The sequence below is a fragment of the Ictalurus furcatus genome, chromosome 26 (assembly GCF_023375685.1).
Source record: "Ictalurus furcatus strain D&B chromosome 26, Billie_1.0, whole genome shotgun sequence".
Lineage (NCBI taxonomy): Eukaryota > Metazoa > Chordata > Actinopteri > Siluriformes > Ictaluridae > Ictalurus > Ictalurus furcatus.
The window spans coordinates 11,556,885-11,571,683 of NC_071280.1; the positions used below are offsets into that span (position 1 = coordinate 11,556,885).

General features: G+C 37.6%; 1 protein-coding gene across 5 annotated transcripts in view; it reads right to left on the reverse strand.

Annotated features, from left to right (window-relative positions):
* cfap58 (cilia and flagella associated protein 58) overlaps positions 1-14,799 on the reverse strand; it is a 139,031-nt gene that overhangs the window by 89,178 nt on the left and 35,054 nt on the right. For all 5 annotated transcript variants that reach the window (XR_008384745.1, XR_008384746.1, XM_053615051.1 and 2 more), the window contains exon 10: positions 4,724-4,885. Coding sequence is in view for 3 of the 5 variants with exons in the window: in XM_053615051.1 (XP_053471026.1) it covers positions 4,724-4,885 (162 nt within the window). In the remaining 2 variants the exon portion in view is untranslated. The remainder of the gene's footprint in view (positions 1-4,723; positions 4,886-14,799) is intronic.

The following is a 14,799-nucleotide window of genomic DNA, read 5'->3' on the forward strand; positions in this document are numbered from 1 at the left end:
ATATATATATATATATATATATATATATATATATATATAATATAAAATGTACACAAAAATACAGAAGCACAGAAATATGCAGAAAAACACACAAGTACAACCAGATGTACACACTCAACTGCATGAACGCATGCAAATTAAACAGACACAGGCAGTTTGCTGTATGCATACACACATGGAAATACATATACACAAACTTACAGATTTAAGTTTATGCTGTGGGAGGCATTTATTTTGGTTCAGCGTCACTTGTCCCCTTAAGCCGGTTTTAGATTCTGCGAATTTCCACAGTCTTTTAAGATTATTACCTGCCACAGTGTGGGAGATGATCCTAATAAAATCTCAGTCGAATTCTATAACAGATTGTCTGATAACATCTGTTCTCCATGTCAGATTATATGATGAAGATCCTCTAGATGTGCGATTAAACAAAATGACTACTTTCTGCTTACATCATCAATCAATGGGATCCGAGCTCGTACAGAAAAAGGGGTTGCATAAACAGAAGGGATTTTTTTCCTGGTCATTAACATGTTGTGATTACATTTCCCAGTTGGTACTTCCACAATTGTAGCTGTCCCATGAGTTTCGCTCCATCCTATTCTGTCCTCTTATAGGTGGCTTTTAGACAAGTGTTGTAGCAGCAATCACACACTGAGATTTTAATAAAAGATTTCTGACACTACCAGAGCTTTAAGATCACCAATCTCAATTCATGACCAAAGGATGAAAACGATGTAAAACACAGACATGCTTATGCTATTTTCTGTGACCATGGTGTACAGTGGATAGTCTACTGTTAAAATTGCAGGTTTTTGTGATGTAAAAAATTATAATATAAATACATATCATGTCTTTTCCCACCTTTAATGTGATATAGCAGCCAACAAAATTCAAGTGAAAAACAGAATTGGCAATTTTATTCCACTATTCCTTGCAAAAATGCTCCAGAGCTATCAAACTGTGAGGAGATCTCCTGTACACAGCACTCTTCAAATCATTCCACAGGGTTTTGAGAGGATTGAGATCTAGGCTCTGATGGGGCCATTCCACAATGTTGAGCTTCTTCTGAAGAAATTCCTTTGTTGAATCGGATTTGCTATTCGGGTCATTGCCGTGCTGGAAGGTGGAATTTTTCTTGATCTTCAGCTGTCTAACACAGGCCTACAGGTTTTGTGTCCAAATAGAGGGAATCACTGATAGCTCCAAATACCAATCTGTCTTGACTAAAGCCCCAGTCCCAGCTGAAGAGAGGCAGCCTCATAGCACGATGCTGCCACTACCATGCTTCAGTACTATGAGTATGGTGTATTTTGCATGACTAACTGTCTTGTTTTTGTGCCAAACATATCTTTTAGAATTATGCCCAAAAATTTATACCTTGGTCCTATCAGACCATAATACATTTTGCCACATGTTTTGGGGGTGATTTAAGAAGGATTCGATGCTTCTGTCTAGCCAGCCTACCCCATAGCCAAGATATATGAAGAATATGAGACATTGGTATTACAGTACATGGACTGACCAGTACTTCCAGCTATTCCTGCAGCTCCTTTAATACTGATGTAGGTCTCGGGGTAGCCTCTCTGATAAGTTTTCTGTGTGTCCTTTTGTGGACTTCCTGTTTTTGGTAATGGCACTGTGGTTCCCCACTTCTCAATGATGGCCTTCATGGTATTCCATGGTAAATGTAATGTTTTGTAAAGTCTTTTGTACCCCTCTTCTGATCAATACCTTTCAACAGTGAGATGCTTTGTAAGCTCTTTTCAGACCATGGCTTCAGTAGTCAAATGAAATGAAGATGTGAAGAAAACAAGAAAATCCTACAGAAAAAGCTGATCTTTATTCAAGGTTAATCAGAATAACTTCATTGATAACACGTGCATGATAATTATATTTACATGAGTTAATTAATTTAATTATGAGCACATGTCCCATTATAAAAGGGTTTGCAAATTTTTGCAACCAGACTATTGTATATTTTTTCTTTTTCCTTTGTCCCTAAAATGCTTCTAATTGTTTTTCACTTGAATTTTGTTGGTTGAAAGGTCTGACCAAATTTATCATGATTTATTTATTTTTTTTTTTTACCTGAAAAACAGGGGTGTGTAGACTTTTTATATCCATTGTAGGAAAAATAATCCATGATAAACATCAAATAAACATTAAATAAATGTCTCTATGCATAAAGTTGTACCATGTAGCAACAATTGTATGTTTTTCTTTATCAAATAACAACACATTAGTTAATTTATTTATAATTAGCCTTAGATTATGTGGAGCATCCACCATACAAGTGGCTGTAAATTAGCTTACTATAGAAATGTACTGTATAAAATAAAACATATTAGAACAAGCGCATTACTATAAATCTGTCATTTGAATTACAGCTGGCATTATTGTCAGAGCTATTGTTATAGAAAATGAATCATCTTCTAACACCTTCTGATTGATCAGATTTGAGAATTCAACAGCGTTGTAGTATAAACACTGATATTCAACACGCAGTACTGTTACATTGTAATACACACTATAATAGATAAAATACTGTCACTGCTCCTCCATTTGGAAGGAAGCTGCCTAAGTAGACAGCATTTATGCACTCCTGAGCTAGCAAGCTATAAACAAATGCCATATGCACACTGCACTACAAGTGATGATGGATGATGATAAAAGCTGTGACAAAACTTTTAAGCGCTTTTCTTGGTATGAAAATTTAATATCAGCGCATGCCTACGAACGGGTAGATACAAGAAGAGGCATATGCACAATCTAACAGATCACAATGAGATTAGGCAGAGAAGCATATGGGTTATAAATATTAAACAACCTGTACACTCAAAGCAAAGCATCAGTATTAGCATCTAGTCAAAAACACACAAGCCAACAATAAATACACACTACACAATTTACACGACTAGTTGCCAAAAAGCCCATTTCCTACTGTAGCCTTATCATATGACAAGTACAGTGTTCAGCTAGGACAAGGACAAGACTTCAGACAGGAGTGTGGGAGTATATTTTTACTCTTCAAATTCAGGTATTATGATAAAAGAGAGTGGAAGTGTAAAAGGAATACAAAATGCAGGGACTGTCCTTTGAAAATGCGGCAAAGGAATCTCTTCCTGTGGTGTGTCACAATATACTGCAACTCTGCTGCTGATTCCTCTTCAGCTCTCTCAAAAGAATCAGCAGTTCAGGAAGACTGCTACCGAGAGACTCACTCATTAGGAGATAGTTAAGCAAGGACTTTAAAACTTACATAGCTCCAGAAACCTTTTTTCCCATGAGTCAGTAATGCACTTTCATCGTACACAGATGCATGGTAAATGCACAGCGTATAAACCAACCTAAATCTAATGTGAATGAATTATGAGCATTGAGCCCAACCAGTGTGTTTTGGGTAAAGTATTTTCTTATTGGTTATTAACCTGATTGGTCAGAAGGTGCTGATTAATTTTCCATAAGACAACACAGTTCAATGAGGTATTTCACATGTAAAAAAATATTATCTATGAAGTTATTTATTAATATAATGCACTCCAACTGGTTCATATACTGTATGGCATCTTAATGTTGTGACACCTTGATGTTAAAGAAACAAGCGATCTGCAACACTACAGACATCAACAGAAAACATATTCCAGTTGCTGGTAGCTGGATTTGTATTAGCTAGGTGAACTATATTAATCTTGAATAGCACCTATCTAGCTAACTGGCTTGTCATACATGTGATTTTTACATTATTATGACATAAAATATACAGTATCCTGTCATAAAAAACTTTATATTAATGCTGTGCCTTTTTATATTGTCTTATGACAGTTGTGAAACAACCATATGAAAAAGTCTAATATTTAATTTCCATCCATCCATTTTCTGCACTGCTTATCCTACACAAGGTCATGGGGAGCCTGGAGCCTATCCCAGGGCATGAGGGGCACAAGGTTGGGGATACCCTGGATGGGGTGCAAACCCATCGCAGGGCACAGTTGCACACACACTCACACACGCATTCACGCACTATGGACAATTTAGAGATGTCAATCAGCCTACAACACATGTCTCTGGACTGAGGGAGGAAACCGGAGTACCTGGAGGAAACCCAGTCACTATATTGTGCATCCAAACAGTTCCATTGTGTGCAGAGAAAGTCATATTGCAACGTTCAAGATTCTGAAGCATGTGGTGTGCAAAAGATATCATAGCCCATAGTCAGACCATCTTAAGGCTACGACTAAGTATACCTGACCATGGTTCGGTGTGTTGCCTTACATTGCTAAGACTGATGATTTGTTGCTTTATTCCAAGCAAACGCTTAAGACAGACAAAATATAGTGTGACGAAATTGAAAACAAAGATCAGTTACAAGACAAACTTGACCAGTATGACTTTGGAGATATGCTCAAGCCGATTATACAAATGAGTTGACAACATGCAAATAGTGTGATATAGGAGAACAAGAACAAGTGCAAAACAATGCAATAAATATAGGGAACTACAGTAGGAGTAGCTTGACAGCATCAGGAGAAAATTGAGAGCATAATTGTGTAAAGCCTCAAAAACTTACATGAGAACGCAAACCATAATAATTTGCAGTTTATGAGAGGGAGACATTATAGAAATATATATATATATATATATATATATATATATATATATATATATATATATATATATATATATATTAAAAAAAAAATTTTAAGTGTACACATATATATACCTGAGTATCACGCAGATTCTTGCTGTAATTGTTGCGTTCAGCCCTGATGGCCTCGTAGAGGTTCTGTTGCTGCTTGAGCTTTGTCTCCGCCTCAGCAATCTTCTTCTTGTATTCAAAGATCTCCATCTCTCTCACTTTAAGGTCCTCCATATTTGATAAGACCTTGAACAAGAAAGGCAGAAACAGAGCGAGAAAAGATCAGTGTCTGATCTGACAGAAATATGAGTTACATCCTTCATTTCCAATCACGATTCCTTCTATTTGTCTTTCCTCCTACCGACCCAACATACCCCTGAGAGAGCCACATCGTCTAAGCCAAGTTGATTTATGTCGGTGTTGGCTGACAAATCCAGGAGAACCTGTTCACTTGTTTGACAGTGAGAGGCCCAGACTATTTCAATGGAGCCTGATTGAAACATCAGTTGGGTGTTGTTATTATTATACCTCTCAGCAGCTCTGCCTGCACTGTCTCTGTCAATGCAAGACATTATATGTCAAATTAAAATCTGAATTGGAAGCGAATTACATGGATTTGCCGCATTAGAGTGCTGTGGTACCCCAGGCTAATCCAATCATGGAGAGCATGGTCAAATTTAAATGTGAAAAGCCAGGCAAAAAAAAAAGAATTAATTCTATAAAAGTAATGCTGGGATTGAGAAAATATTTTAACCCCTAAATGCTTATCACCTTGTCCATTTGTCTTTTGTGATTAGGTTTACTAAGTTTTTAAAAGGCTTGTTCTTATGAAGGTGGTGTCTAATAATTTATTCTGAAATATTACACCCACAAAGATCAAATAAACGTTGCAGTATTGAGCCTGTTATGTTAGGGTTCTTCTTTGCCTCCTTCACTATCAAGAATCTTCAAGAATGTCATTTTGTTTGCCTTTAACTATTCTTAGGGGTATATATTTAACAACGCATTTTTTTTTTTGATAAACCTGTGTTTTGTTTGCAGTTGTTTTATATCCATGAGCAGACTATTTTTTCTGATTTTTTATGAAAATTTTTTTCTGCATTTGTGATGAGCAAAATTTCAGAGTGACACATTGTGTTTACATGAGACTCCACCCCACATGCCTCTTGTATAATCACAGAATAGCACTTAGGTCTGTAATTACATCGGAGGCCTGAATACTGATGTGTGCAATTCTGGTATTAACTCCCCCTTCGTACACGTAACTCAACTCTGAATACATCCCTATACAACTATCTCATACTTATTTCTCGTCACAATAGACTCATTAACAACAGTTTGTTTCAGTTGAATCTAGAATGAATCAGGATTAATCTAGCAACAGCAAATGGAAAGTGTTTTCTCTTTATAGAACATTCAATGATCTGGATTCTGGACACTAGTCGAATAAAAATAAGGCCGTCAAACCTAATAAGCAGCTAATATGAAACAAAGCTTGTCTTCCTTTAAAAATAATTCCCTGACATAAATACTAGAGTGAGCACAAAAAAAAGAGAGACAGAGAGAGAGAGAGAGAGAGAGAGAGAGAGAGAGAGAGAGAGAGAGAGAGAATGTGTGAAGTCAATGAGATCAAAAGAAACAAAATCAATGTTTAATATTTCCCAGCCATGTCCGTGGTATAGTCAAGCGTCTAAATCCCGACTGAATAATAGCCATTATTACATATTACAGCCGTTCAAATGCAATTGATCTTCCTCCCATCAAAGAGTTATCATCATGTAGCTGTCATATTACTGACAGATGCTACCAATCTTAATTCACTGTCAATTGTCCACTCTGAGCAGAAGTTTGTTCTTTGGAAGTAGCACTTCTGACCCAATCTAACCTCTAACATACGTTTCTGCGACCTAACTAAGCTAACGTCTGTGCAAATAAAACATTAATTCTTAAGTAAAAGAATGAACACTAACCAGTTAAGACTAAGCTTATACTTTGTACCTTTTCACATAACTTAAATGATGCATGTTGTTACAATTAAAAAATCATCACTATATGCTGGCCACATTAGAGTGGGTCGTGAGAATTGCAAATGCACCTTGTTTACACCTTGCACCTGAGAACTGGTATCTCTTGCCTAAACATTAGGCCTCCAGTCAAAATAAACTTAGACTAATAAAAACATGCACACATAAACAAACAGCAGTTTGTATAATGCATGAGCAAAGCCTGGTGTTTAAAATTTTACTATGGTATTGCTGTTTCCACATAAATGGTTAGATTGGTCAAGTTTAAATCCAATATATTCGACTAGCTTTTGCATGAAGCCTATTAACAGCATTTTTGTGAAATAAATGGGAAGGCTCAGAAAGTTGAGTCATTTTTCAGTCATTACTTAATGGACAAATATGGGAGCAAGACCAAATGAGAAGAACTGTTATTCAATAATTGCAAAAAGGTCTAGCTCAAATGGTTGTTTCTGCTAACTGTTAATTCTTCTTAATGACTTTATTACCTTTGAAAAAATATATAACTACTTAGAAATGGACCCATTAGCCTGCATAGTTTTCTAGATGAATTACAGAACAAGTTGGTAATTAAAAAAAGCCATCGTGGTGCTCTCTGTTCAAGCATGCTGCTCACATGTATGAGAGTGTTATTGACTTATCGACCATTGCTTCTGCCTGCAAAGCCATTTTGTCAACTCTCTCTGGGCATTGGGAAATGTTTCCAACATCTTTCAAAGCTTGATTCAGAAGGGAGAAAGCTGGAACTGAGGCGTCCTCATTAGCTAAAAGAAATGGTTTTACAACACTCCAGGTTTGTTTCTGTAAGCCCTTGGGTGTTCTGTGGCAAATTAGTAAGCTGAAAGGTTAGCAGACTCCCTGTAGAAGAGCTGAAAAGCAGAAGGGTTTAAATTTGTTACCCCTAAGATGCTGCTTATGCAGGAAGTAACATATCCTCTCAATTATCTGCTTTTATCCAGAGTATAGCTACAGTATCTGGCAAAGTTGAGGAAAAGTGGATTTTAAAGACATATAAAATGTAATGAACAACAGTGCCTCATGTCAATATATTTTGATTGAGCTGGATGACATAACAATGAGCCCTGAATTAACAATTCAGATTAACTACATCTCAAAAACCATGCAAAAGACCTGAAACTATCCCAAAACAATTCAGCCATTGGAAAAGTGAGAAAAATTTAAACAGTTAGACTGGCAATAGAAAATGAATGGGACAGACTATAAGAAGAGGCAGAATTAAAATTCTCTCTCTGTCTCTCTCTCTCTCTCTGACAGTGTATCTATAATGTACAGAACTATTCTGTTGTAAGTCATATTGTAAAGCTTGAGAAAGGGAAAGGGAGATTATGGAGTGGATATTGTCCATACTAGGAGATGACCAAAAGGCTCACTGCCGACAGTGAATTTGTTTCCCATGCAAGGGCTGAGAAATGTAGGAAATTTTGTTTTGTGTTTTAATTTTATTATTATTATTATTATTATTATTATTATTATTATTATTATTATTCATTCATTCATTTATTTATTATTGTTCATTTGCCTCACAATGTGATTGAATTTGTGCAGTTCAATTTTGTGCTATAAAGTTTTGCTGTTCAGGTCACTGTTTGGAACTTTTTGTTTGATCCTTTTAACCTGATTAAATTTGTAATACTTGAAAAGTATATTGGCTAAACTTTGACATAGGCATCTGGCCTACCGGTCTTTGATAATCATTCAACAATGTTTTTCTCTGGTCTTTGCTTGTATTTCCTCATTTGTAAGTCGCTTTGGTTAAAGCATCTGCTAAATGAATAAATGTAAATGTAATACAGAGAGTGGGTTAATGTTGCTTACATCTAGCAAATGTTTTGGACAAAGCAAGCTGTAGTAATTAACATTAGGAGGATGGGTTAGATCCATGTTTCTTCATGTATTTGGTGAATGTTAATGCTGGTTAACAGGTGCAGACAGTCAGCGGGTAACGGAACTTAGCTAGCTCAGTAATGTCGAGGCCACAAGTTTTTCAAAAGGTTAACGTGACAAAAAGAGAGGTTGGGGGTTACAGTTGGTTGTATTGCTTTTTACTCTCTCTGTAGTTTTGGTTGACTTAATTAGGTGAGGTGCTACATGCGGGAAAATAAATATTTAGCTAGATTTTCCTGGTGAGTCTACAGCCCCATTTTGTTTATTAGGAGAGTGGAGGTCACATTTGCAAAATTATACAATTTGGGATTTTGTAACGCAATTTCTTAGTTGTAGCCCAAAGGCATTTGTCCATACAGTATTTTGCAGCTAACAACTAATTAACACTCTTTTTGCTCTTTTACAGCTTTTCAAATGGAAGGGAGTGGGACTCTTGTCTTCCCAGATAGCAGGGAGATTTGTAAGAAGATGCATCAACTCCAATTCTTACATCTGTCAAATGTTTAAATGATTTTAATGAATGTCACCTGAATTTCATGCAATTGTTTGTGTATTTTGTGAGCATTTTAGCAGAATTTTAGCATTGCCTTTTAGGATAATTATAGAGCAAAAAAGTATAAACAACACATCTCTGTGTTATTTTATTGTTATATTATCTTTGTGTGGAAATGTACTAACTCCCAGCATGTGTTGAAAGCTACATGCTTTCAACACATGCAGCATGTGTTGTCCTTAACTAGATATGCATCATGTGTTAATTTTTAACACATCTGTTTTAAGATTGAAGGTATGTATCAATATATTTATCCATAAAACCATTACTGTACACTAGAAAAAGCCAAAATGTGCGATAACAGACCAGTTTACAGGACATTAAATGCGCCACTATCAACGTTCACTTTGGTTTACTTGTTTGTAATGCCCACTGGATCGTAAGTTGGTTACTCAGTTTTTTTGATGTTTTAAATGTTGCCTTTGATCAAAATCTGTTGTTTTCCTGTTAAACATATGACTTATTTGAATCATTTACTTCAAAGTCCATATATAAACACCACTTTAGCAGCTCTAGCAATACATTACTGAGCACCTTTTTGTGTATAAATAAATGAGATACCATGTTGACCTATTTGTTTGTAATGTGGTATGAATGAATATCCAGGCAATAATATCGTATGAATGTGTCTGGTGTAGATCACCCTGCAGCAGCACACACATCCAGTAAGGATACCCCGTTGGACAAAGCCTTTGAGGAGGCGACCCCCCTAGTGGAATGAGCCCTTATGCCCAGAGGCGTAGCGAGACCACGCGCCTCATAAGCGATAGAGATTTCTTCCACTATCTTATTAGAGATGCACTGCTTTGACACAGCATCACCTCTACTGTCACCGCCAAGCAGACCAGAAGCTGCTCCGACTTACGCCACTGGCCGGAGCAGTGGATGTAAGTACAGAGAGCCCTTACTGGACACAGCAGGTGCATTCTCTCTTGTTCCGGTGTGAGGAACAGAGGAGGGCAGAAAGCCTGCAACACCACAGGCTGGGCAGCAGATGTAGGCACTTTAGGAAAGTAATCCAGCCTAGGATACAGGAAGGCCTTGGCTAATCCAGGGGTAAAGGCAAGGCAGGAAGGGGCAACTGAGAGAGCTTGTAGATTTACTACTTGCTTGAGAAATGTCAGGGCCCGCAGAAGAACTACCTTGAGCGTCAGAAGCTTCTCAGAGGCTGACACTAAGGGCTCAAATGGGCACGTGACAGACCTTCCATGACCACAGAAGGTCCCAGGAAGGTATGCACGGCCTGCAGATGGGCCTCAGCCGCCTGACACCACGCATAAACCTCGAAGTTAGAGGATGTTGCCCCACAGAGGCTCCATCAACAGGGGTGTGGCTGGCCGAAATGGCGGCCACGTAAACCTTGATTGTAGAAGGAGCCCACCCAGCTGAGAAACGTTCTTGTAAGAACTCCAGGACTGTAGCTATTGCGCAGTTCACTGGGTCTACAGTGGATCCCTGAGGATGGGAATCTCCCAAGGAGTGCCATCTAGCAGGGATATTATCTCTGAGAACCATATTTGAGCTGGCCAATAAGGTGCTACTAGCAGCAGACACAGAATGTCTTGGCGAACTCTCGCTAGAACTTTTGGGAGCAGAGCGATTGGGGGAAAAGTGTACAGATGTGACCTCAACCACATATGCACCATGGCGTCCAGCCCTAATTGTGCGGGAGGAGTGAGAGTGAACCACAGCGGGCCGTGTGTTGTCTCCTCAGAGGCGAACACATGCAGTTCCGCTTGGCTAAACCTCCTCCATATGGACTCCACCACTTGTGGATGGAGCCACCAATCTCTCGGCCTAAGCCCCTGCCTCAACAGGATGTCTGCCCCCATATTCCAGTTGCCCAGAATGTATACAATGGCTGCCCGGTTCCTCTGGATGTCTGTGGGGGTTGGCGGGCTGCAGTTTGTATAATGCACTCGTGGATGTCCGGGTGAACTCGACACAACAGGGAAGGAACTGGCTGAATGCCGCCATATGTCGAGCTCAATCAGCAGGTCTGCTTGGTAGGCCTGCAATACTGTCATTGTCTGCAGTGACCCACAAGCAAAACTACTACTGCATAGGCTTTGCCCACCAATGCCACGGTGGCCTTACACGGTGCCTTGAATGGCAAGCCGGCCCCGGTTTTCTGCAGTGTGAGGGATTTACTTTCACTGGGGAGAAAAAAGCTCATCCAGCCTTAGTAATCACTTCAAGCAGCTCTTTATATGCTGCTCTCAATTTTTAGCACATCCTTCTGGCTCCTCAGAGTCAGAGAGGAATTATTACTATTATTTTTCTGTGTGTGTGTGTGTGTGTGTGTGTGTTTTCCCGTTTGGCTTTCCATAGCGGAAGAAGGAGTCACGACGCAAGCTCCAAAATCCAGCAGAGAGCCGGACCTGGAAAACAGAGCAAGAGATTCATAAGAGATCTCCTCTAATAGATTCATAAGAGATCCCCAGACCTGAGACGGCTAGCTGCCTCGGCAGCGGCCGGCCCAGATCCGTGAGGCTATGAAACCCAACTCACTTCAGCCTTCAAGAAAAGAGCGAGTTGTGAGCGGAGCTACCTAATGTAGGCATTACAATGCTCAGCCTTCTCGAGGCTGTCATCGCATGCCCTTCCCTAGACACTTCACACAGAAAGTGTGCACTCCTCCCCATGATGAAATGGGAGCACGCAACACACTTCCTGAATTCTCTCACTCATATTTTTCTCTCTTGTTCATTCCTTTTTTTTTCTTCTCTTTTTTTAAAGGGATAGAAAAGTCCAGAGATTTTAAGAAAAGATAGAGAGGAAATGAAGCGTCTTTTTGTTTCTTTACACAAAAACCGACATGCAGTCTCGCTGAAGATAATAAGGCTGATGGCGTGGTTCATAGGTGCCATATATATATCACGCGATGCACTTAATTGCCACGTCATCTGATCATGGCAGGCCTATAAATAGGCATGATATTACACAAGCTTCAGATGCTGGTCACACGCAAGGGGCGCTCCCATAGTGTTATGCTAAACGCAATGTGGAGTTCCCTTTGAAAGGGAACAACCCATTTGCTGGGTTAAAATTAACAACCCAACTTGATGGGTTAGTTTAGCCCAAAATGTGTTTTGTCGTATATTTACCCAATTGCTGGGCTAAAAATAACCCAAGTTGGGTTGCTTTTAACCCAGTGTTTTTTAGAGTGCAGCTGGTAAAATATTTTCTTGATTCCTTACTACTTGAATTATTTTCAACATTGCTGTCCAACTGCTGTGTTATTTTCTTAAAAAGTAAGTCATCTTCAGTATTGAATTATTAGCTGTAATTCAATAACTGTCTCTCTCTACCAAAATATATTTATATATATATATATATATATATATATATATATATATATATATATATATATGAAACAATAAACCAAATATAAGATTATTAAACCTATTGTAAGCCATTTGTACTCATTTCACCCTTGAAATAGTCTTCTTCTATTGACAGATAATTTTGCTCATTTGAAGCATTTATTTCTAGAAAGAAGCAAAATTACCTGCCAATAGAATAAAAAAGCTATAAGATTGAAATGAGTAATAATTTCTAGAAATAGGTTTAATGATCTTATATTTGGTTTATTGTAATCTTCTATTAAGAAACACTAGATAAATGTAACTATATTCAAAAATATTTTCACTTGATGACATTTATTGCAGTTTAGTGTTCACCAAACAAGTCCCTGTGAACTATTACTATAGAAAAAATAATATATTAGAATGAGTGTACTCATATAACCATTTATGTACATGCTGTGTGTGTGTGTGTGTGTGCGTGTGTGTGTGTGTGTGTGTGTGTGTTACATAAGGAATAATAAGAATAAACAAAAACAACAAATAAAATAAACTAATTTTGTTTTTGTTTGTTTGGTTTTTTTTTTTTTACTTTACCCTTCAGGGCACTCATAAACGCTCAAATAAAAATGCATACAGTAATACTATCTAAACAGTAACACTGACAAATGACTCTCTGGGAAGTCATGGTGAGGTGTGAGACATTTAACATTCATTAGCATACCCGCATTCACCTATTACAACTTTATTATGCCAGTATAATTTGTTACAGCAAAAGAGTGCATGTGTGTGTGTGTGTGAGAGAGAGAGAGAGAGAGAGAGAGAGAGAGAGTGAGCGTGTGCAATGATAAATTTGTAATGTAATGCAGTTATGAAATAATAATGCCTTTCTTTAAGCTTATATGCACAGAACTTCCTAACACAAAAAAATATTCACAATGTTTCAGAGCGCTATCTAAATTGTTTTCGAAAAACTATTATGGTTTTAGTATTATTTTTGTATTTTTATTAAAAAAAGATTATTAAGCATTTGCCTTAATATAAATCAAAATAAGATGCTTTCAATGGTAGTAATAATAGCAGTAGCATATTTTGCTTTGTTGCTTTGTCTATTTGTTAGGGCAACTATACAGCTACTGTACATTAGCCTTAGCTGAATAATCTAGCAAACACTGGGTTTGCATTTACAACAGTTTTGTTTGGTGCAGCAAAGATTATATTCTCACTAACATTCTGCATGACAGCTGCATTAGCCTATAGTTTATTTTTTATTCCAAATGTGATCAATGTTTGCATAAGCACTAGAGGTGTTGGGAAATTTAACATGTAACATTTTAATTTTATTCTGCTGAAATGAACGAAATGACTCAAAAAAAAGATTTGTTTATTTTGCTGAACGAGATTCAAAGATCTGAGTCAGTAAAATGATCCGAACTTCCCATCACTAAACTGTCTGACTCGGGCACCCGCATGCTTTCTTTGTGGGCGCGTGCTCTGTGATGTGTGCTTGCATTAACCCAGGTGAGTAGTCAAATACAGAAATTTACAGGCCAAGTCCTATCTTAAGTGGATGAAAACAGTCGCATACTACAATGCATAGCCTATAATATCGTTAAAGTTAATAAAAACAACAAAGGAAAAAGATAACTCATCATTGCTATGAATTACTTTAGTCCTGAATGGTTGTGTTAATATTTGTGGCTATGCTTGCACTTATTAGATTTTAAGCAGTTTGTTTAAGTATGCAAGTCTTTAAATGTAAAATAAATATATATAATATATAACCTGTCATTTTCTGATGCTCCTGCTTCCACTGTAATGCTCCCTCATTAGCTTTGCTTACAATATCAATATGTATATGACCCGCTGGCCATGAAATATATCAAGAGATTTGGTGAGAATCTATTACCTTGGTCCTGATCTTGCTTGTGTACACTGTTTATTACATTTTTTAATGACATTTTTCTTTTCTTCATAGAATTACTTCAGGCACTGAAGTAACTGTCTTTTTTGTCATATACAATATGAAAAAAATTATTAAACTTGCATTTTTTTGTTCTTTTACCTAAAGAAAAGTGTAATTTTATGGACTTGGCATTGTACAGCAGTGCTGTAGTACTTTGGAATGGAGCCTTATGACATTTGACCTGCACTGTGAAAATTCAAATGACTTTTTTTGCAGTGTTGTTTAACATGTTTCTGTGTTATATTTGTTTGATGTTCTGTAATGACTGAAGATCAGCACAGAATTCACCAGACTTGTGTCGATGGACCTGAGCAAGTGCTTTTATGAGGGTCTTGACAAACATGTCTCAAAGCTGCTGTATTTGTACCACTCAAGGCGCTATGCAGGCATCGCAGAAATGATTGCCA